This window comes from Tympanuchus pallidicinctus, unplaced genomic scaffold (genome assembly GCF_026119805.1).
Source record: "Tympanuchus pallidicinctus isolate F22 unplaced genomic scaffold, pur_lepc_1.0 scaffold28, whole genome shotgun sequence".
In the NCBI taxonomy this organism is placed as follows: domain Eukaryota; kingdom Metazoa; phylum Chordata; class Aves; order Galliformes; family Phasianidae; genus Tympanuchus; species Tympanuchus pallidicinctus.
Genome location: NW_026294745.1, coordinates 470,931 through 493,840, shown reverse-complemented (window position 1 = coordinate 493,840; position 22,910 = coordinate 470,931). Strand labels below are relative to the sequence as shown.

General features: G+C 54.8%; 2 protein-coding genes across 5 annotated transcripts in view; one reads left to right on the top strand and one right to left on the bottom strand.

Moving 5' to 3' along the window:
- Window positions 1–406: 406 nt before the first annotated feature.
- On the bottom strand, window positions 407–5,331 carry LOC128084588 (sodium-dependent serotonin transporter-like). Its single transcript, XM_052690807.1, has 13 exons — window positions 5,139–5,331; window positions 3,673–3,807; window positions 3,326–3,545; window positions 3,052–3,190; window positions 2,781–2,915; window positions 2,226–2,329; window positions 1,932–2,059; window positions 1,637–1,749; window positions 1,431–1,562; window positions 1,246–1,345; window positions 1,032–1,132; window positions 666–833; window positions 407–487 (listed from the first exon to the last, which is right to left on the bottom strand). The coding sequence occupies exons 1-13, from the start codon at window positions 5,329–5,331 to the stop codon at window positions 407–409; spliced, it is 1,749 nt and encodes a 582-aa protein (XP_052546767.1).
- A 2,939-nt stretch (window positions 5,332–8,270) lies between these two features.
- The window catches only part of SGSM1 (small G protein signaling modulator 1), a 29,056-nt gene continuing 14,416 nt past the window's right edge, over window positions 8,271–22,910 (top strand). For all 4 annotated transcript variants that reach the window (XM_052691091.1, XM_052691093.1, XM_052691092.1 and 1 more), the window contains exons 1-10: window positions 8,271–8,348; window positions 8,449–8,492; window positions 13,780–13,855; window positions 18,003–18,165; window positions 18,824–18,976; window positions 19,494–19,561; window positions 19,837–19,982; window positions 20,391–20,522; window positions 21,038–21,162; window positions 22,447–22,514. In XM_052691091.1, the coding sequence (XP_052547051.1) occupies window positions 8,330–8,348; window positions 8,449–8,492; window positions 13,780–13,855; window positions 18,003–18,165; window positions 18,824–18,976; window positions 19,494–19,561; window positions 19,837–19,982; window positions 20,391–20,522; window positions 21,038–21,162; window positions 22,447–22,514 (994 nt within the window). In that variant the 5' untranslated portion in view covers window positions 8,271–8,329. The remainder of the gene's footprint in view (window positions 8,349–8,448; window positions 8,493–13,779; window positions 13,856–18,002; window positions 18,166–18,823; window positions 18,977–19,493; window positions 19,562–19,836; window positions 19,983–20,390; window positions 20,523–21,037; window positions 21,163–22,446; window positions 22,515–22,910) is intronic.

Here is a 22,910-nt window from a genome sequence, read left to right as displayed (position 1 = left end):
GGAGGGCTGACAGCAGTTGATGAGGGCACATGGAGCCAGCGGCATGGTGACACCACAGGCATCCCTCAGCCAGACAAGGTGACAGTGACCATGGGGACATTGCTATACGTTGGGGTTCTGCTTTCACCTCAACGGGGAGCATGGGGGAAATGAACCTCACAAAGCCAAAAAACACACAGCCTGCTCACAGCCGGGGCTTTGTTTTCTCTTTGAAAGGGGACCAACACATGGAGCAGCGATGCAGCGCCCGCACACTGCACTGCAGGAGGCACCGTGGTCACTGCATGCTTACAACGCCTGCAGCTGTGGGGCCAGTCAGCAGAGAGGATGGTGGAAGTGACAGCCTTCTGCCTGCCTGATGGCGTTACGTGGGAACAGGGAGCAGCCTCTGCATCCCCTCATCGTGCTACAGGACCGGCTCCATGCCCACCACCTCTGCCTGGGGGTCTCGCACTGTTTTCTCCGGCCGAATGCAGACAGCGAGGCGCTGAAGCAGGAAGAGAAAAGCAATGGGTTCCATTCCTGCAGTGGGACCTCGAGCTCTGCTAGCGGGAGCTGCTGCTCTTCCATTGGGCTGCAATGGCCCCGAGCTCAGAGATGTCCCAAAAACTGGTGAAAAGGAGGGGTGACAGCTGAGGACAGCATTGTGCTGATGTAGCTCTGACCTGCTTGAGGGACCCCGGTGTCCAGACCAACTTGTACACCATGTAGACAGGGATGCAGATGAAGGAAGACGCTCCTATGAGGTGTCCCAGTGAGGTGCTCCATGCTGGGTACTGGTAGTCAAAAAGGGCCAGGGGTGGCTGCTCCAGAAGCGAGCTGGCCACAATGAACTGCAGAACCCACAGAGGGCAATCAGGAAGCAGCTCAAGGATGTGCTCCAGCACTGAGCAGCCCTGCTGGCTCTCTGCAGCTGTGGGTCAGCTGCAACACAAGGCTCAGAGCTGCACTCAGCAATCCTGCCTGGTTGTCAGCTCCAAGCTTTGCCCTGGAGCACAGCAGCAGGAGGGGCTGCGAAATGCACTACTCACTGCCAGCAGGGCAGGGCTGACGGCCACCCAGCACACCTTCCAGAACAGCCCTGGGGTGAAGCCCAGCATGGCTTTCACGTCATGGGAGAACCGCTGGATCCCTGCGGAGCACAGAGCCGTCATGGGGCAAGGCAGCTGCAGCCCATGGGCTCAGGCCTCATCTGGTTTCCAGGTCCCATCCCATTGCTAGATCCCATCCTGGTGCCTCTCTTACCATAGAACCAGGACACAGCTATGGTTTCCAGCAGCACCACGGCCAGGATGGAGCAGCCAGCACCAAACTCCTCCAGCAGCTTCACCACGTAGGCACCGCCCTGGAGCGAGATGGGTTGGTGGGATGGCACTGTGCTCACTGATGGGGCACAGCGCAGGCCAGCATCTTCCCCAGGCTGTACTCACGTAGGTGAGGGTGCTCAGCGAGCCCAGGAAGCAGACTGTGATGAGGCCGAGGACGAAGAGCTCCCTGCGCTGGGCCAGGACCTGGGGGTATTCATCCATCACGGCGGTGATCACGGCCTCCAGGCCCCCAAACTGCAAACAGAGCACAGGAATGAGACGGAATCTTCCCCTTGTTGTTGTGTCAGTGCTGCTGCAGAGGTTCCTACCGTGCTGTCCAGCCCCAGCGTTATCATCATCAGGAAGAAGATGATGGCGAAGAAGGTGGATCCCACCATGTTGGCGATGGCTTCGGGGTAGGTGATAAAAAGCAGGCTGGGACCTAGGAAGGCAGGTTGGTTTTGCCTTTCTTCTGGGTGCTGGCAAGCAGTGGGATTTCATAAAGTGTAGCAGTCCTGGCCTCACTGCCATCCATGCACCCCTGGGTGCACAGGGACATCCCAGCTCCAGCAGGGGCACCATGAGGCCAGACAAGATGGGGTTCTGAAGCAGTGGGGGGCAAACCTTTGTCTCTGGCTACATCCTCCACCTCCACATCCCGCATCTCAGCCATGTAGCCCAGCACAGTGAAGATGACAAAACCCGAGAGGAAGCTGGTGAGGCAGTTCACTGCACTGGTGATGAGTGCATCCCTGGAAGACAGAAGGCAGGGAGACGTGGCAAACGGCTGAGCCCTCCCTGCATGCCCACACCATCAGGGAAATGGGCAGCAGTGCTCAGCCCATGGCTGTGGTGCTCTGCTGCAGCTTCTCTGGCACAGCCTCCATGCCTGCACCGCATCTTGCAGCAGGTGCTCACCGGTAGCAGTTGTTGTGGAAGTGGTTGTAACTGGCCAGAGCGAGAAGAACACCGAATCCAGGACCCAGGGAGAAGAAAATCTGTGCAGCAGCATCAACCCAGACCTGGCAGAAGCAACAGGCAGCTGGAGGCTGGGTGGGTGCTCTGCGGTTTGCCCACCCCACAGCAGGCCCCCCTTGGCACAGGGATGCGCTAACCCTAACCCTGAATGCTGTGCCCAGGGGGAGAGGAAGCCAGAGGGAGCCTCAAACCTCTGTGCCAGGTCCAGGCAGCAGTGTGGCCCTGGTTATCTTTAATGAGAATTTTCAAGTGTTGCCTGGTAATTACCCACAGGAAGCCTATTGTCAAGCCAGGGCGAGAACACGGCTCGAACAAACCGCGGCAGCAATGAGATGGGTGATTCAATTATAGATTTACATTTCCAAGAGCCCAGCCAGGGCATTTCATCTCTACAAAAGCAGTGCACAGGGGTGGGTGCATGCTGTGGGAGGGTCTGTGTGCTCCTGGCCTCGGAGAGGGGAGCAGGGGAGGCAGAGATGGGGCACCTGCACTCACCGCTGTGCTCAGCAGCTTGCCCCAGTCTGGGCGCAAGTAGAAGAGGACCCCCCTCCAGGCTCCAGGCAGGGTGGCCCCGCGGACCAGCAGGATGAGCAGGACGAGGTAAGGCAGCGTGGCTGTCACCCACACCACCTACAGCAGGGGCAGCCATCAGCCATGGCACCGAGCACCCAACAACCTGGCTGCAGGGATGGGGAGGAGGCGATGCCCTAAGTTTAGCCAGGCAGGAGCTCAGGGTTGCAGCAGCATTGGCACGGGTTCCTCTTACCTTCCCAGAGGTTTTCACCCCTTTCCACAGGCTGAAGTAAACGATGGTGAAGATGAGGAAAAGGCAGAGGAGCAGCTGCCAGCGGATCCCCCCCACGTTGTACAGACCTCCGGACTTCTGAAGCTCCAGGACCTTCCTCCTATGTCCAGACAGGGTCTCAGGGTCTCATGATGCCCACGGGCAGTGGAACGTCTGCTGCCAGGCCCCCTATCCTGCTCCCTGCACTGCGAGACATACCCCAACTCCAGCTCACTGCCCACATGTGGACACTTACGTATAAAACTCCTCAGCTGGGGACCTGGAGAAGTTGGTCCAGGTCACGTTGTTCCTCCCAAAGTAGTTGGTGCAGTTGGGTGTGTTCCAGGGGTTGTCACAGCTCGCCCAGGGCAGGGTGCCCGAGAAGGATGAGTAGAAGTAATAGAGAGCCCAAGCGATGATGGTGTTGTAGTAGAAGGAGACGTAGAGGCCAATGATGCAGATGGCAAAACCGATGCCTGTGGAGAGAGAGGGACAGGTGGGAAAGCTGGGCCTGTGCCCTGCGTGGGGCTGGTGGTGTTTCATAGGGCTGCTGGTCCTGTGTGGGGCTGGTAGTGGTTCTGCATGAAGCTGGGTCTCACTCACCTTTGAAGATGGGGCAGATGTGCTTCCAGATGGGAATGGCGCCCGTCCTGTGGAACTGCCCCAGGGCCAGCTCCATGTAGAAGAGGGGCACCCCTCCAAAAACAGCCATCAGCGTGTATGGGATGAGAAAGGCTCCTGTGGGGTAAGGAGCAGAGTGGGGTGACTGCTGCAACCCTGTACCAGGCGGTGAGCGTGCACAGGGATGTGTCATGAAGCATGGATGAGCATTTGGATGCACGCAGGCTTTGGGATGCCCTGCAGCAAGCAGCTCACAGGTGGGTGCGTTGCTGGGAACGCTCAGGCAGGCTGATGCAATGAGCAGAACAAGGCAGACACAGGGGATGAGGCACTGTGCACCTCTTAGGTCTCAGATTTTAGGGGAAATCTCACTGATTGTCACCCCGAGATACAAGTAATTAACGCTGTCGTCTACATTATTCATGCTTGCAGTGCTTTTAGCAGAGCTGTGCTGCACCCAGTGGACTTTTTGGAAGTGGAGCTGCTCTCTGTGCTGTCGGGATAGCTCAGCTGGGGGCAGTTAATTGAACCCCCACAGCTTCTCTCTGTGAGAGCCTCCACGCACCGGGGGCATCACATCCCTGCTGCCCTGCCCTCATGGCAAGGTGCTGCCAGCCCTGCAGGCTCATCCTGGCTGGGAGTCCATCCCTCCCTCTATGGAGCTGCTGCCCGAGCCCAGCTCCCCACCCAGAGCCCACAGCTCCCTCTGCATTGATGGAGAGCAGCTCCAGCAGAAGTTCACTGGCCGTCCCACAGGATTAAGGCACAAATAACTGCTTCCGTGGGGGCACCTGGGATCCACGCTGTAGCCTTGAGTGTGGTACTAATTATCTCCTGCTAATTTCCCCAAGCTTGAGAAGATGTTACCCGAATGCCGACTTTGGCAATTAAATCCACTGTGCTGTTGCAAACGGCACAGAATTCTCATTCCTCATTTATAATTTCTATGCAAGAGTTGTTTATTATTATTATTATTATTATTATTCGGCTCTATTTAAAGCAACTTATTTAGCCATCATTTACTGAAGACGTTTCCTTCATGGAGCTTTTCTATCTTCTGCTAGCTCCATGGGAGGGAGCACCCATGTTGCACAGAGGGCTGTGCTCATGGATCAGGGCTCACACTGCATCCAGCACCACGGCTGCATGGAGCTGAGACCGAAGGTGTCTGCAGGGTTATTCAAGGCACTGCCTGCCAGAGGTTTGCTTGCACTCAGGGATAAGACCAGCGAGAGCCTCCCACCCCAAACATGCAGCTCCATCACTGCGGACTGGCGCAGGGTACGGAGAGAAGAGAGGTGAGGAAAAGTGGGGAGAAGTGGAGCTGCCCTCTGCCAAGAGGAGCAGCTAGAGACAAACAGAGAAAAGCAACAGCGAGTTCTCAGCATCCCAAAGCCCACAAACAGCTTTCTGCTCCCCCAGTGCAGCAACCCCAGCACTGTCCTTACCCCCTCCGTTCTGGTAGCAGATGTAAGGGAAGCGCCACACGTTGCCCAGATCGACGGCAAACCCGACGACTGAGAGGAGGAAATCCATTTTCTTGCTCCACTTGTCCCGGGGGTGGGCTGGGGGCACAGGGGTGGCTCCGGGACCCCCGTCGTGTTGAGGGGGGCCAGCAGGCACCGGGCAGCGCTCCCCCATTCTGTGCCCCTGCGAGTTCTGCAGGGTTGGGTGAGCAACTTGGGGAGGGAAGAATGGATTTTTCTCCATCTGATGACAGATCTGAGGAGGGGAGGGTCCGGCTGCCTACGTGTCCCCACCTCCAGCTGGGAACCCATGGCTCCAATGGGGAGAGCCGTGCTTTGATCAGTGCAGAAGGAGTGGGGAGGCTCACAGCTCCATCCCCTGCTCCTTGCATCCAGGGGACGTTTTGCTGTCGGGGTGGGGTTTTTTTTTTGCACAGATGTGGGGTTAAGGCAGAGGTGGTGGTTTGGTTCTGCACCCTTTCAGTGCAACATTATTTTTTCGTCTTTGGTGCAATTTGCAGGCCGGAGGCACCTCCACCTGCTGCCACAGTCAGCGACGCTTTGAGATCTGGGGGTGCGAGTGGTTGTACCACTGGAAAGTGGAATAACTTCTGCAGCCCACAAGCTATCGGGAGGGAATGGTGTGGTACAGAGAACCATCGCTCTCTTCCATTTGGCAGTTCAACAGCAAACTTCACTGCAAACAAAACAGGCAGCTCCCTGCATTGCGCCCTGCTCAGCTAAGCCCTGCAGGAGGCTGTGGGCACTCCAGACCGTGCGTGTTCCAGGCACCCCTCATCTGTAATTAAAAGAAACTACAAACGAGATCAAAATGGGACACGGACGGCAGGTTGCTGTGACGACGTGACGCCAGCTGGAGTCCTCTGGACATGAATGGTGCTGCAGCATGTGCATGGGGACCTGCTGGAGATGCCCCATTAAAGTACCACGTTTGCTGTTGCTGCACAGGGCTGAATGCCTCTCAGGCACCAAGGCTCCCCAGCAGGGGCTCATCATGCAGGTGAGAGCCAACTAATCCCCCCATGGGTTTATAGGAGATCTGTGTCACTCAAAGCTGTGAATTCCAGCAGCACCTCCTATAACGTGGGTGTGGGTATTGAACCCATCAGCGACCAAAGCCAAGAGGTGCTCGGCTGCCGGGTGCTCTGTGTCTCCCTGGGGATGGCTGTGTCTGAGCAGAGTGCCGGGGCTTCATCCCACAGGCAGTCCTCCCTGTGAGTGACAGCAGTGACAGCATTGGTGTCATAGCAACCAAACCAGCAGCTCTTTTTCTGCAGCTGACCCTTATTTTCTCCAGGGGGTCTCGTTGCCACAGATCCTGTTGGTGATGCCAACGCTCTGCTCCTGAGCTGCAATTGCAGGGCCCCGCTGCCGGCCCCACCTGCCCCCAGGCACCTGCTGTCAATTCCATGCAGAGCGGGCTCTGAGATCCCCATTGCTTTGAGAAACTTCCCCAGAGCTCTCCTTATTCTGGTCTCAGTTCTCCACTCCTGCTGTCCATGCCTGCGTGTGTTACCCTGCGCCATAGGATCACAGCTGGCATTGGAAGGGACCCTCAAAGACCAGCTGGTCCTTTCTCATGCAGCAAACAGGGACACCCAGAGCTCCATCATGAAGGTCCGTGGGCATCCTGATCTGATGGATGGCCACCAGCCCTCAGCAGCAGGTTGGGATCGCTCAGAATTTCAAGTCCTCTCCATCCCAAACCATTCTCTGATTCCACAGCAGTTGAGGGGGCAGCTGCATCCAAATCACTTCAGATTCAGAACGCACTGTTGAAACGTAGCTGAAATCAGATTTAAATCTGAATTTCCACCGAGTTAGAAGAGTTTCTGAAGAGCGCACTGATCTGATTATCCAACCTGCTTCCCCATGCCCTGAAATGCAGAGAGGTGAATTGTGGTCTTAAAACCACCATTCTGTTTAAGCCGCAGAGGCAGCAGTGGGAAGTTTAATTTAATTAGCATGATACGCAGAGATGTAACTTAATCACATTAAGGGTAGCTCGACGTGCTCCTGCTCCAGCTCTCCAGACTCCAGAAACCTGGGGCCAACCCCATTCTATCCATGCTTTACGAGGTGCTGCTTTATGAGGCTGTGATGCCTTCATTGTGAGTGTTTATTAGCCTGCCTTAATTGCCTGTTCAGCACCGTAGGACATAAAGAAAAGACGGGCAGAGCAGCACAGCTGTGTGCCACCTGCATGGGTAAGGCAGGGGTCCCTGGCCCCCCTGGTGCCATCTGCCTTTGTTAGGGCATTTAGCAACTGAATTAATGGCAAAAAACAAACGCTGCAGGAGGAAATAGCGTTCCTCTACGACCCGTTACGGCACAGAGATCCTCCCTGTGCAAAAGGCAAATTGCAGGGATGAGTTCTGCATTACTCTCAGCCTGCAGCTCGCTCGTTCTGCCCCGTGCTAATGTGGTTTGTGGTTAGTGGAAACCGGACTGCTGAGGAGCCAGGATGCTGTTTCTATGGAAATGTCCTGGAACATCAAACGAGGGAGCAGAAAAACAGAAAATATGTTAATAAGAGCTGCGAGCCAGGGCTTGCGCTGAACTGTTTGCAATCTTGATTCCAGGCGTCTCCGGGTCTCCCGCGAATAGGGCTTTGCTGCTCGTTATCTCCTTCTCGGTGCAGAACGCCAACGGGAGCGCGGTGGGCGGGCGGGGCTGTGCGGGGCTGCGCGGGGCTGTGCGGGGAGAGGGCTTTGCCACATGGCCCAGAACACGAGGCACGGCCCCGTCTCCGTGTCACTCAGCCCCGTGGGTCGCTGCCCTGGCGCACACCGGGCCTGGGGCTGCTTGGTGGGAGGTTTCCCCAAATGCGGGAGATGATGTGGATGGTGGGGATGGTGATCTTCGGAGAGCCGCAGGAACGGGGCCACGCTGCTCAGGGGACAAACAGCACCGCCGTCCCCACGGAAGGGATGAGCCCTGCGGAGGGCACGGCTCTGCCGGCCGTCACCGCACCGCACGGCCGGGCCGGGCTCGCACGGAGCCCCGCTCCACCGACGGCCGTCCCCGGGCGGTGCGCTCGGATTGGCGGCGCTCCCGGCCTCGGCTCCACCCCGGCGGGCGCGGTGGGCGGTGCGGACCCGATCGGCCCGGCCCGGCCCTCCGCCACTCTGCGGGCGCTGCGGAGCGCGGCTATGGCGGCGGCCCCGGCGGGTAGGGAAGGGCTGGGATGGGATTGGGGGCGGTGGCGGCGGTGGGTCGGGGGGCTGCGGGGCCGGGCCGCGCTAACGGGGCTCTCCTCTTCTCCCCACAGAAGCGGAGACCCGGCAGCGGTTGCTGCGCACCGTCAAGAAGGAGGTGGGTGCGGGGATGCCGTCCCACTGCCGTGCCCCGGCCGGTCGTTCCGCTCGTGGGTGCGGGCGCAGCGCCGGGCGGTGCCGCCCTCGGGCAACGGGAACTCGGCGGTCCGGCCGTGCGCCGCGGTGGGGTTGGGGGGCGGCCGTTCCCCGCGTGGGACACGTTGCGGAGACCCGGTGTGCCGCGGAGAACCGAGAGCATCCCTGGCCGCGGGCTGAGCCTGCAGGCCGGCTGTGCCGGGCGCTGGGTGCGTGCGGTGTTCTGTCCGTGAGCATCTGCGTGTATCCACGGTGGGTTCGGGGAAGCGGTGCTTCTCCTGGGAGCGAGCGGGGATGCTGACAGCGCTGCGTTTGTTCATCCAGACCCCTTCCCCACCTTTAATCCCGCGCCGGGCGTGGTGGCGAGCAATGCTACTCGTTGCCTTGACGACAGATATTAAACCAGCGAAAGGCTGTGACATTTCTTTAGCATCGTGGATGAAGCCGACATCTCGTTATTGCCGTCTGCCTGCGGCTCCTCCCGAGGCTGCAGGTGGGGATGGGGCTGCTGGGTGCACGGCTGGAGGAGGAGGAGGACGGAGCTTCTTTCTAAAGCCTGCTGGGCCTCAGTGGGCACTACTGATCTCCAGGAGCATCTTCCATGCTGGCAGCCGGTGCTGGGCTTCTCTCTGTGCACACGCTCTCTCTGTCTCTCCAGGGTCCCAATGTTTGAGGAAAGTGCCTAAAGGAGGAGTGCTGAGGGCTGTAATGTGCCCTTCTGGTAGCACAGGAGAGCTGTCTGCTGGCTCTTAATGGATCAGCTGTGCTGCACGGGTGGTTGGTGAATTCAGGTGGAGGTGAAGGAGTGAGGTAGGGCATGGGAAGAGCCTTTCTGCCCTGCTGAAATGCCACCAGTCCATGTGTCACTGTGTGACAACTACATCAGCAGGTGCCTCATAGCTGCCCTGTAGGGAGGGCAGTGCTGATGCAGAACAGTTTTCATAAAATCATAGAATGGCTTAAGTTGGAGGGGACCTTAAAGGTCAAGCAGTTCCCATTGCCATGGGCTGGGTGCTCCTCACCAAAACTCAGGCTGCCTTTAATACTCCAGGGATGAAGTGCCCACAGCCTCTCCCCCTGGGCAGTCTCACTGCTCTGGGCTCAGCTGCTGCTTTGCCACACAGCTGTGCTTGCCCCAGATTTTCTCCCAGCACTGTGCTGCTGCCCTTGGCCCTGCAGGCAGGGCTGTTTGCATGCAGGCACACAGGTGCAGGGGTTCCATGTCAGACCCGTGCTCTGCATTCTTTGCTCTGTTAGGATTTAAAGAAAAAAAAAACAACAACCCACAAACAGGAAATGTGGTTCTGTAGGTTATGTATGGAGCTGCAGCTTGGAGTGGTGGGGCGTTCTGTTGCCCATTCTCTGCTTGTTAAGCCCATTTTACACACACTTTTGCTGTTTTATTTTCGTTTTCTTGCCCTTTTTTAGACTGACTTCAGGCTGAGTTGGGAGCCTGTGCAGCTTTTGGAGCAGTGCTAGGAAGTGCCAACTGCAGAAACCCTTCTTTTCTTTTCCCACCCCTTGCATTCTCACCCTTCACACAACTCCATATTCCCATCCCATCGCACCAAGCCTGCTTTGCGTGCCCTCAGCTGTGGCGTTTTGGAATCTGATGGTGTTCCCATGTGCCATTGAGCTCCACTGGGACTGGGAACAGCCACAGAGCACACTGGGGAAGCCACGCCACATCTGTAGCCCTGGGGCAACAGCAGAAGGAATAACAACATCGTGCAGGCAATGCCTGATGAGAGGAGATGGGTAAACAGTAGAGGGAATTGTCCATAGCATTACAGTGAGCAAATGGACTCCAGCATTTGGTTGTTGCCATGGTTAATGCATTTTTATTTTGAAGAAGTCCTGCTCTGCAGTAGGTTTGTGGATTGCAATGAGTTGGGCTGTCACTATCAATTTCGTGTGTGTGTGTGCCCATATGGTTATAATAAATCAAACTGATCTTGAAAGCTGCAAAATTGACTGTCTGTCAGCAGGCTGTAGGGGAGAAGTGGCAGGATGGTTTTCAGAGGAATTCTGTGTACTGTTATGTAGGAAAAGTAACATAAATCTTCTCTGGTCTTCTCTTAGAACCTTTATCAGATGGACTCCAACCCCCAAATATCCCAGATTGAATTTTTGACTGAAAATGTGTTTATTGCAACTGAGCTGGAAGGGATGCGTGTGGTCATTGAGACCAGCTCCAGTTGTCAACTGACTCTCAGCCTGCTTGCCAGCTCTTGTCCCATAGCCTTCCACCTATATGGGATGTACTGGTATGAGGCTGGGGTGGGTGCTGCTGTAGCTGCTCTCTGGTTCTGCTGCAGACATAACTACATCAGGCAGTGCCTCCTTCCACCCTCAGGTCGGCTCCTGCTGTGCAGCAGTGCTGTCTGCTTTGTGGCCAAGCACAGCAGCCCTTGAGAGCGGTGCTCCTGCAGGGTGGGTTCCTCCTTTGAGATGTGCACGCAGGGCTGTGCTCCCAAATGGCCACGGGGTCCGTGCCAGCCCCTTCATTCAGGTGCACAACAGAAAGTTGTGAATTAATTCCAGGTTATTAAGATTTGAAGAATGGATGGCAGTCGCTGCCAGTGTCCTCGAGGCCAAATTGAAGAAGCGAGGCTTTGTGTGGCTTAGGCAGAAGGAAGATGCAGATGATAAGCTGTGGGTCTGTAATAAAAGAGGGGCTCTCCAGCAGCACGGTCAGCCTGTTTGAAACATCCCTGTATCAGAAGTGAACAGGAGGCTTTAATGCCTCATTTCTCAATTGCCTGCATTGATCTCTTCTGAAAAGAGTATTACTGACTGCTGGGGGCCATTTTCTCTCCTTTTGAAGATAAAGGCACTGGTGTCTCATCCTCCAGCTGCTCCGGTTGGATTTCCTGCCCAGCACAAGGCAGCTCTGCTCCTCGATTCCTTCTCTTCTCCAGTGCTCAGGGAGATGAGGTCGGTTCTCCTTCCTCTTCCAGCTGCCAGATCTCCATTCTCATGCCACCATACGCCTTGAGCACGTGGCCGTGTCCCGTAGCAGCTCAGGGCATGCATGCTTCGTGCAGAGCTGGGCACCAGGGCAAACCTTCAGGATCAGGCACTGAGAACAGAGACACAGCTGAAGTTCCTCCCAAAGCGTTGCGGTGTTGGCTGAGCGCGTGACAGCAGTGCCAACAGATGGCATGGAGGTTTGCATTTGACAAACACCACAGGAATAGCTCCAGCTATAGCGTGAGCTTCTGAGATCTTAAATTAGCGTGGCATGTACGGATTTGTGACTTAAACTTGATGAAGAAAGTCTGCTGCAAAACGCTGTCTGCAAATACAAACCGCTGGGAACGCTCCCCTGCTTTAACGTTGTGTCTGTTTCAGTAAGTGATCCCTTAGCACTGTGTAATACCTGAGAAGAGGCCGTGCTGCAGGGACCAACCCTGCATGAGGTATGGGGAACTGCTGCAGAGCTTATGCAGAGCTTGTTCTTGGAATGGGACCTTGATTGAGTGAAGCAGTTAAAGGAATGTTGAGGTCACACCGAGGTCCCCCTTGTGGATGTGCTGCACCAAGGCTGATGGGGAGATGGGCTTTTTCAGTGCTAGAATTAACTTCCAAGCACGTCATCAGAGCAGCAATGAGAACGAGAAGGTGGCAGCTCGTGAGAGTTTGGCAAAGCAAACATGCAGAAAGCAAACAGAGTTTAGATTGGTGGAGCACCGCCTGCCCTGTGCTCACAGCTGGGAGCAGCATTCTGCTCCCATGGAGCATCCACAGCGTTCTGGGCTTTACCCACAGCTGCCCCACACATCCCTATGTGGGCAGAGGGGATTGTTTTGTTTGAACGCTCTGTGCTCTGAGGCTCCCGCTCCCTGGGTTTATTCCTCATGCAGCCACTCACGTGTAGCCCTTTGCATTGGCCAAGTGTCCTTGTTGCAGTGCCCTTCCCACTCCTCTTCCTTTAAATACCTCTGATTTATGTGGCTCAGTGCAGTAACCTCAGTCAATATAGCGCTGTGGGTTCTTCATCTTTCCCCTGCAGTGGGTAATTTTCCACTGTGCTGCATCTCCTGGCAGGGCTTGTTTGTGGGTTGCTGCGCTGAGCTGGGTGCCCATCCAGGCTGAGGAGCCCTTGTGCCACACAGCAGTGCTGAGCTGATGGCCCCTGCCCTGCAAGCACTGATGGGGTGAGCGGTGCAGCCCAGCGGTGGGATGGCAGCTGCCAAATACTTGGATATGCAGCTTCAACCTGAACCTGGCGGCTTGTTTGAAGTTTGGGATTTGGTTGTGTACTGTGTGCATTGATTCCCAAGTGTTTCTCCCAGGTTGTGTTTTTCTGGGGTTTAAAATACGGATCCTTCGTTTATGCTTTTGGATGATTCACTCAGAGATGGTTCCCCTGATAGTTCCCCATTACAATACCGCAGAAGAAATTTCAGACCTAGAGTATTTCCCTGCTCTATCTGGGGGCTTTGGGGTGTCTCTGGCCTGCCCGTGCCCCCAGCAGGTGGTGACCAAGAGGGTCGGTTGCAGCTTTTGGTCACAGTGAGACTTTTTTCTTAAGCCATTTTCATAAAAGGACTTACTTTATTGGCCTGCCAGCCGTGCATAACTGGCCTTGATTTTATCCTCCTAAGGAGCTTTAATTCCCCCAACGAGGCCATTAGAAGCTTTTCAGCTGCAAGGTTTGCTTGGCCCAGCTCTTGACCTGCCCTTTTTCCTCTTTCTTTTGCCTTTAGAGAGAACATCTCAGTACTCCGAGCTGCTCACACTCCCACCTCTGCCCTGTGAGCCCTTTACCCTACATTTACCCCACATTTTCTGAAACCAAGGAGTGCAAAGCAGAGTGCTTGGGAGTAGACCTTCAAGATGACCCAGTTCCAAGCTCCTGCCATGGGCTGGGTGCCCCCCACCAGAGCAGGGCTCCATCCATGGCTTTGGGCACCTCTAAGGATGGGGCACCCACGTGGGTTACAATTTATTTTTCTTTCCCTAATTGTGTTCCTGATGTACGACATACGTGACAGCTTCCTTCTGATTAAGTCAGCTGAAATGAGTGCCTGGGATGTGTTGTGAGCAACGCCTGGAGGGCAGCGTGATTGCATTGCCATGCAGAGGAGTTCCTGGTCACAGCTGGTGCTGGCTGATAGCCGACCCTGGCACTGCTGGGGTCCCTGTGTCCCACACAGGCCATTTTGTGCCCACTCCACCCCACGTCCTGCTCTGATCTGGGGGTGAAGCTCCACAACCCCTCTAAATGTCCGTTTGCTCAACAGGTGAAGCAGATCATGGAGGAGGCGGTGACGAGGAAGTTTGTGCACGAGGATAGCAGCCACATCATCTCCTTCTGTGGTGAGTGCCTGGGGGAGGCATTGCAGTCAAAATGAGGTTGTTCCTGCTGTTCTGAGCCTTCTGTGCAGCTCTGGTTAGCATGCACGCTGTACGCCCATCTGCCCCTTGGAGGCGGTCAGTGCTGGATGGGGTGGGTGAATGTCAGAGCTGTGCAGAGCCCAATTAGCGTCAGCCTTGATAACAAGGGAGTGCTGCATGCTGTCAGATGGATGAGTTTGATGGTGTGTGGGGAGTCCTGGGTCTGGAGCTGGCTCCTCGGTGCTGCTTGGGTGAGGACATTGCTCAGCTTTGTGGTGCGGGTGGGATGGAGCCAGGTGAGGGGCTGTGGGCAGACAGCATTCGTCAGACATGTGCTGTGTGTGTGCCCAGCCGTGTCCTTGTCAAGTGTTTACCCACTCACCCAGAGCTTGAGTGTGCTTTGGCAAAGTGCCTGGTGCCTCCACCTGCCTCTGCCTGCTGCCAGCGGCTGCTGCTATGGGGAAAAAGCAGTGACCTCTGTGGAAGAAGAGCAGGACCCCTGCTGCCTTCCCACCTGGCAGTTGGCTTGCATGACGGTGCTTTTATAGAATCAGGACTGCTTGAGTTGGAAGGGACCCTTAGAGGCCATCTGCTCCCACTGCCTGCAGTGCACAGGGACACCCATCCATCAGTGCTCATTGCCCTGTCCCCTGACCGTGGCTGTGTGCAGGGATGGGGCACCACCACCTCTCTGGGTAGCCTGTGCAGTGCCTCACCGCCCATACTGTAAACAATTTTGTTTCTTATATTCCTTCTAAATCTCCCCAGGTGTTTTCTAGATGCTTTTCAATGTCTTTATAGTCCCTTCTCTCAGCAGCCTTAGGTGTAATGCAGCAGCAGTTGGCGTTACAATGGATGGTTTGTCAGAGCTGCTGCCCTGCTTGAAGGGAGCTTACAAGCTCCTGCTCCCTTCTAGGAGACCAACTTTTTACAGGGTCTGATGTTGCCATGACAAGGGGGATAGTGTGAAACTAAAAGAGAGGAGATGTAGGTTTGGCATTATGATATTCTTTACTCAGAGGGCAGTGAGGCTCTGGCACAGGCTGCACAAAGTGCTGTAGTGCCCATCCCTGAAGATGCCCTTGGCCATGCATGGGCTCTGGGCAGCCAGCATACAACAGGGGTTGTAGCTGGGGAGGCTTTAAGGTCCTTTCCAACCCAAGTGATTCTATGGGAGAGCTGCTGCCAAGAGTTGGTGCAGAACCCAGCAGTGTCCTCAGCCTTGCAAGGTTCTTTAAAGCAAAAAGTGTGAAGCCCAGGCTTCCCAAAGAGCAAACAACTCCTCTTAGCTGCATCTCAGCCTTGGGGCTTTCCCACATACGGGGCCATCCTGTGCCCACTGAGTGTGCTGTGACTGTCACTGCTCTGCAGGGCACTCACTGAGCCACGCTCAGCTGTGCTTTGGCACAGCCCACAGCTGGGGCCCTGTGGCTGCTGCTGAGCAAAACGCTGCCGGCAGGGTGCAGAGGGGAAGCAGCCCTCCTCCATGCACAAACTGCTGAAGGGCAGCTTGCTAATTTGGAGCCCGGGAAATAAATGACAGAAGCGATGACGGCTCTGGAAGGAGTTGCTCCGGTAACTCGTTTAGCACCATCGCCGCTGAGTGAGACCAGAGCATCTGTGTGCACAGGCACAAAGCAGAAAGAGGGGCAGGCCGGGAGGTCTCCTTTTCTGTTTTGGAGAACAGAGGCTGCCTTCTTTTGTCCCAGGCCCTCGGATGGCATACGGCAGGTGATAGGTGGTGGGTCTGTGTGCCTTTGTGTTCTGTCGACTGAAAGGCATCGAAAGAGCAGAGCAGGCTTCAAGGTGTGACTCATTCTCTGTTCTGTGCAGCACGAGGCTCGGCAGCCTGTAATTATTTATAGCCGCCTGCGGCACGGAGCTGAGGCACCCAGGCACCAGGACTTGTTGGTTCCTTCTGGTTCTTATTGATGCCACTGTGCTGCCACTGGGTGGTGGAAGGACCAGGAGCCAGGCTGTGCTGCTCTCTAAATTGGATGCTTTGCTGCAGCTCTCGGTGAGCCGAGGGAGCTTATAAATAACCTCCTCTGCTGACAAGCAGAGCGTGCTCGAGCCTGGCTCTGGCTGAGCAGAGCTGCCCTTTCCTCTGGGGAGAGCTGCCTTCCTCGCAGGGCCCTCCTCATCCTCCCAGCCCTCTGCAGAGCCAACGTACCGCGAAGCCCTTGTGATGAGAGCAGTGGGCAGGCAGCAAAGGGCAGCTGCCCTCACTGGAAGCAGACAAACGCGAGCTGGCACCTGTCATGTTCACGCTGCCCTGGGAGCTGATGGGGGCCGGCGGCAGGGCTGGGGGCTGCCCGTGCCATGGGGCGCATTATGTGCATCAGTGCTGAGCTCACCTCTGTGCTCAGCCACCGAGCGGGTTGGAAGTGTGCTCAGGAGCTCTGACAGCTCTGCAGTCTTTGGGCGCAGCCAGAGCACCCGTGCCATTCTCTGTGGTAGGCAATGCCCTTAGGGGTGGGCAGAGCGAATGTTAGCAGTGGGGGCAGAAGGAAATAATGAACCGGGCTCCAAGAATGACGAGGTTAGAAAAGAAAACGCTGTTACCCTTCTGTTTAATGTGGGCAAGTTGCACTTAGTTTGTGTGCTTGAGCTTCTGAGCCCTGGGGAGAGCACAGGGAGTTTCCCCTGCATAGTCTGCACTCTCTCAGCAGGAGCAGTGTTTGCAGAGGTTCTGGGTATGGCACTGAGGATGGATGCTGGGTGCTCTGTGCTGCTGTAATACTTCAGGTGCTCTGTGTGCTGCTCCCTAGCTGGCAGCAGCGCGTGCTGCACTGGCTATGATGTGAGCAAGGCAATCTGCTGGCTTTCCTGTGCAAGCACAATTGCTCTGATTTGCTTGCTGGAAACTCAGAGCAGGACTGACTGTGCCAAACAGGGGCAGCCCAGAGGTTAGGCTCAACGTTCACAGGGCTTTTCTGCTTGTGATTCTGCTTCCAGCTGGCTCCCAACCTACTTGGCAGAGCTGGGTGCCCACTGCTCCACCCTGCACAAGGCTGGGACCTGCCTGAACTTTGGGGAGATGCCCCCTGGGCACTGCACAGTGCCTGGGTGTGGGCTCAGGCAGGGAGGGCTGTTTGTATCTGCCACTTATGTTTCAGCCACGTAGTGCAGAATAAATGATGGATGTGGGATGGAATGATTTGGGTGCTTGTCAGGAGGGAGGAGTTGCCTTGCCATTGGCAGTTGGCTCTGCAAACAGTGCTCTGGGACAGGTGGGAAGATGTATGCATGCTGTTTGCGGTGTGTCTGGGCTTCAAGGAGGGTCTGTGCGGGGTTTTATTTAGACACAGGGCACCCATGCAACTGCTCCCAGAGGCTGCTTCGGGTGAGCAGGGCTTGGCTTTCCAAGCGAGAGGTGCATCAGCTGCGGGGAGGCTAGGCATGTTGGCTGTGCAGCATGAAGCAGGGTGCTGACATGTCAGGGAGCTGCTTGGCACAGCCACATCCATCACCCGTGGGGCCAAGAGATTTCTGCAGTGCTTTGATCTGATGGAATAAGTCTGTGTCTGACTCCAGACATTGATCCTGAGCCCTCCCAGGGGGCTCTGGCAGGCACACTGCCAGTGCTGTTGTGTCCATATGCATCCTTCTGTGCAGCTGCTGCATGGGCAGCAGAGCTGGGTGCCTCAACCACACTGCTTGCAAGGGAGAGCTGAGCTGCCTTCAGCAGGGCCCTTGAAAGTGCCCAGGAGGTGATGCACAGGGGCTCACAGTGACCCTGGATCCACTGCAGCAGGCACTTGCATCTTGGCATACCTGCAGTTCATGTTTTCTTGTGTCAAAATCTTTTGCCCAAATTAGCTGAAACAACCTCTTTTTTTCTTTCTTTTTTTTTTTCTTTCTTTTTTTGTTCAAAACTAAAATAATCTCTCTGTACAGTCAGCAGAACTGATAGGCAGAAAGACAGACCATATGAACTGCATGCTGTTTTGGGTAAATAACATCTGGGTACCTTAACCTTCCTTCTGCTGAGACAGGAGCAGAATACGACATTGGTTTCCTCTTGGGAAATGTCTCTGCTGTGCAGTGAGGTTATGGATGCAGCAGGGGACAGGCAGTGATGATGTGGGAGCTCTGCTGCTTCACTAATGAGTTTGCTCTGTTGCAGCTGCTGTGGAAGCGTGTGTCCTGTATGGGCTGAAGCGCAGGGCGGCAGGATTCCTGCGCAGCAACAAAATAGCAGCTCTGTTCATGAAGGTGGGCAAGAGCTTTCCTCCTGCAGAGGAGCTTTGCAAGAAGGTGCAAGACCTGGAGCAGCTCATTGAGAACGCGTAAGGCAACAGCGTGGCTGCTGTCCCACAGGCTGCCCACATGTTGGCATGGGGGTGCTTAGTTTGAGCACAGCTGTGGATTGCAGTGTCCACCTTGAGTCTCCATAGGACAACTTGCTCTTGTGGTGGAGCAGAGTCCTTCCCCGGGCTTTTAATATCTTGAGTGAACTGCTTGGTTCTCTGGGAGGTGGTGAGTTGTGGTTCTTCCTTTCTCTGCCCTTTGTGTTATGCTGTAGGGACGGTTACACACATCAGCTCCTGAGCTGTCAGGGTTTATGGAGCAGTGCGTTAAGCCAACTGGAACCCAATCTGGTTTGCTTTACTGTACAGGGCCATAATCTGCAGTAATTCAACCTCTGTTTAAGTGTGGCTTACTCATCCTTGGACAGGACCCAGGGAGATGGATGGAGCAGCCACCTGGGGGCAGGAATCTTTCAGCTGTACTGAAATAAGCTGCTTTGCTTATGAACTGCTGTACTTGGGCACCAGTGGGAAGCAGTGGGACTCTGCTGGGGCAGAGACTTGTTCTAGGGCACCTTTAGAGCTGGAAACAGATTTAGGGAAGGCAGTTTTCAGATACAGCTGTGGGCTTTCTGGGATAGGGGATGGGACAGATGAAAGGAGCTGTCTCTGATGTTGTTGCCTTCTGCCTCCACAGACGAAATCAAGTCCAGAGCATCCCAGAGAATGTGCGCAAGATGCCAAAGCTGCCCAACCTGTCTCCTCAGGCCATCAAGCACCTCTGGATCCGCACAGCCCTCTTTGACAAGGTCTTGGATAAAATCGTGCATTACTTAGTAGAGAACAGCAGGTGAGTGCTGGCATCAGCCCATGTTTTACCCTTGCAGCTTGTTCCAGTCTTGCTGGAGGTGCTGCTGGTTGAGATGCATCCAGGTGGGCTGGAGAAGTCACTCTGTGCCAGTTGTGTCACTCTGTTCCCAGCACAGGGACTCCAGCTGCTGCTGGCCAGCCCTGTGTGCTCCCTAAAAAGGACAGGACAGGACATGCTTGCTCTGCTGGTGTTGTGGAGCACGTTGTCCTTGTCTTCTGGGAGCTGTGTGCTGAGGTGTCCTGTCCTGGTGAAGTGGACAGCCCCAGGAAGGTTTTGTTAGTGCATAGTGATGCTTGCATTGTGCTGCAGGAGGGCATCCCCCAGGAAATTCTTAGCTAGTAAGAACAGCCTCTAATGGGCTCCTTACCCTCTCACCATCAGGGAGGGAGACAGACAGAGGAGGGCATTACAGTGCTTTCGAACCTCAGTCTCTGTCGTTCAGCTCTTCCAGGGGGCTGAAATGCTACAGCATGCCGCTCTTTTTCATTTCTTCTAGTAAATACTATGAGAAAGAAGCTCTCCTGATGGATCCTGTGGATGGACCGATTCTTGCATCTTTGTTGGGTAACGCTTCCCTCTTACCCTGTTCAGTAGCTTACTTCCCAAACCTGAGATGTTGGTTCTGTGATCCCAATTCAATGAACTTTTTTGTAAGCACTTCAAAAAACTGATCAGCTCTGGATGGGCAGAACCACTTCTGAGTTCTTTGCTGCTCTCACGTGGTGCAGCATTGTGTGCCGAGCCCTGTGCTTACGCTGCTCGGGGATGCTGGGCTCCGGTGACCTGAGCAGTGGAACAACACTGATGACTTCCTCGTGTCTGTGTTTTTCTTTGTGCAGTGGGGCCCTGCGCTCTGGAGTACACCAAGATGAAGACAGCTGACCACTTCTGGACAGACCCTTCTGCTGATGAGTTGGTGCAGCGGCACCGCATCCACAGCTCACACTGCCGCCAGGACTCGCCCACCAAGCGCCCGGCGCTCTGTGTGAGTGGATGTGGGGCAGCCCCACAGCTCCCTCTCTGATAATACAGGGTGGAAATGTGGAGATATTTCACATCTTCAAGCCAAGAGTTCTGTCAGTGTGGGCTGTGGAGACTGTGGGTGTGCTGGACCAATGTGGCATTACATCGTTGGGTCTCTTTGGGAGCAGCATGGATGAGCTGTAAGAGAAGGCAGCTGAAGTCTGTTTGGTTTATTGCATACAGAGCACACTGCTGGGGCTTCTGTGAGTTGAGTCGAGCTTGGCCAGAGCCAGGAATCCTCTTGGAGGATGCACAGGGAGGGAGATCTATCAGGGAGTTTCACGAGTGAGGAGGGAATGAGCTTTCAAGAAAAGCTGTTAGAAACGAGGTGTCCACGCTCAGCTCCCCTCTGTTGGTGGATCTCTTCCAGATTCAGAAGAGGCATTCAAGTGGCAGCATGGATGACCGGCCATCGCTGTCTGCCAGGGACTACGTGGAGTCCCTGCACCAGAACTCCCGAGCCACGCTCCTCTATGGCAAAAACAACGTCCTGGTGCAGCCAGTGAGTACTGAGTGGGGCGAACGCTGCCCTCCTGCCCCACCACATGGCTCTGCCCCATGTTGCTCTGTGATGGGGAAGGGGACAGACTCATTTCTTGTCTGGGAAGACAGTGATTGAACTGTCTTAGTTGAGGTCCTGGCGATACAAATCCTTCCAACCAAATGGAAGAGTTTTGGCTAGAAGCAGGCTTCTTTCCCTGCCCTCTATTAATGGGAGGCTGCAAAAAACTCTCTTCCTGTTTCTTTTAGCTTACTATATTCTAAGAAATGAAGTTAAAACTGCTTAGGCAAGGCTGTCGGGTTTGTCCCAGATGGGTTCTCAGCGCTTTTCCAAGCCTGAGGTGTCCTGCTGTCTGCTGGGCTTTTCCTAGGCCCACTGTGGCTCCTTGCTCTTGGTGGGCAGACTGTGCTCCAGGTGTGGGTCAGCCCTGGAAGGCACGAGGTGGTGGTGCTTGCTTCTGGTGCCATCCAGGCTGCTCTCAACTCTCTCTCTCTCTCTGCATTTCCCTTCTCAAGAGAGATGATATGGAGGCCATCCCAGGCTATTTGTCCCTTCACCAAACTGCTGACATCATGGCACTGAAGTGGACCCCCAACCAGCTGATGAATGGCTCCGTGGGGGATCTGGACTACGAGAAGAGGTGACTCGACTTCTCAGTGTGCTCAAATGGGGCAGAAGGGCCAAAGGTTCCCATGGGTTTTGTGGTGGTGGGGGATGCTGTGGATGCAGCCCATCTCTGCTGGGAATGTTCAGCAAGGTAACTGGAGAAGGTTCTAAAAGGTGCCCAGCGGTGTGATTTGTTGTTCTCCTCTGTTGCTGGTTAAATTGGGAAAGTGAGAAGCTCCTAAATAAGGAAGGGTATCTGCAGACATGATCAGTTCCTGGATAATAATGGAAAGGGTAGCAGAGTGGGGTTCCATTTTGTAGTGCTGTGCAGGTGTTCCAAATCCCTCTGATTTAACAGAGCCCTTGGGGTTCATTCCTCCAGCTGAGGACTGCTCAGGAGACAAACACATGAGCTGAGCAGCACATTACCATGCCCTTTGCCTGAGGTTGCATTATGGGCTGCTGGCATTTCTCCTGATAGCTGCATTCTTTTAACTTAACTGCTGAGTCATGGCAGGTCCCAGTTTGCCTCTAAGGAAAAGAAAAAAACAGGCAACAAAAACAAAACAAAGCAAATCCTCCAGGAAAGCTGCAGCATTATAACATCCTTCCTTTGTCCTGGGGTAAAGATCTTCAACAAAACTTGCTGACAGTTTTGTTTATTCTCAATTCTAGCATTCTGGGTTTTGTTTACCTCTGTTCTTTTCATCTCCTCTTTCTTCTTGGCACCTGGGCCATTCCCTTATACCTGGTACCTTCCCCCTAAAATGCTATTTCCATCTCAACACTACTTTGCTGGGTTTTTGACTCGGGCATCAGCCTAAGCTCTACTACATCCCAGTGTCCAGATGTGGCCACGGAGGAGAGGAGTCAGATGGCAAAGCACAAACCTACAAGAAGTGACATCTTCCCTTCCATGTGTTTTGTGAGCCGTACTTTAACACCTTCATTTGAAGCACTATTTTGGTAAAGTGACAGATGAACCAAATCCATTTTCAGCTTTGAAACAGCACAGGTTGCTGGGGTTTATTTCCATTCCCTTTGGGTACAGGAGCTGGGCAGAACTGTGGCCCAGGCTTGAGCTGCACTGTTCTGGGCTGGATTTGCCCTCACTGAGCAGCAGGGGCAGTAATTGGTTCTGGAAGGAAGCTGCCTCTTCCTCTGTGGCCTGGTGACACTGGTACTGCTGCTGGGACTCGTCTTTTCTGTAGCTTCCCCCAGTGTCAGGATAGCTGGAGGCAGGGTTTGGAGCTGCAGTGAAGAGAAGCAGAGCCTGCTGCATGCCTGAACTAAAGCTTGCTCTCCTTCTCTGTTCCAGTGTGTACTGGGACTATGCCATGACTATTCGCCTGGAGGAGATCGTCTATTTGCACTGCCACCAGCAAGGTAAGGCCAGAGCAGGGGCTGCTGGGGCTGTTATCACCTTGGCATTGGCACACAGGGATGTGCCTGTGTGGGGATGGAATGTTTCCATTCAGCTCCAGGGCGGACGTCAGGAGCTCTGGGTGGTCGCTGCTCTGTAAATGCTTCTAGGAAATCCTTTAAATCAGGTCCTGGTTGTGGTGCTTGGCTGGAGAGGAATCCCTGTAGAACAGTGCTCTGTGGTTTTGAGGGTTTGATCTCCCAGGCCAGGGCTTGCAATGGACCTAGGAAAGAATCCAAGCGAGGATTGAAAAATCTTTGTTTTGCATGCCAGAAAGACAATTCCCTGAGCTTTCTTGCCTGCTTTCTTCATTTTTGGCTGGTCATGTTTCCCTCATTCATGTGTGTCTTCTCTCTGCT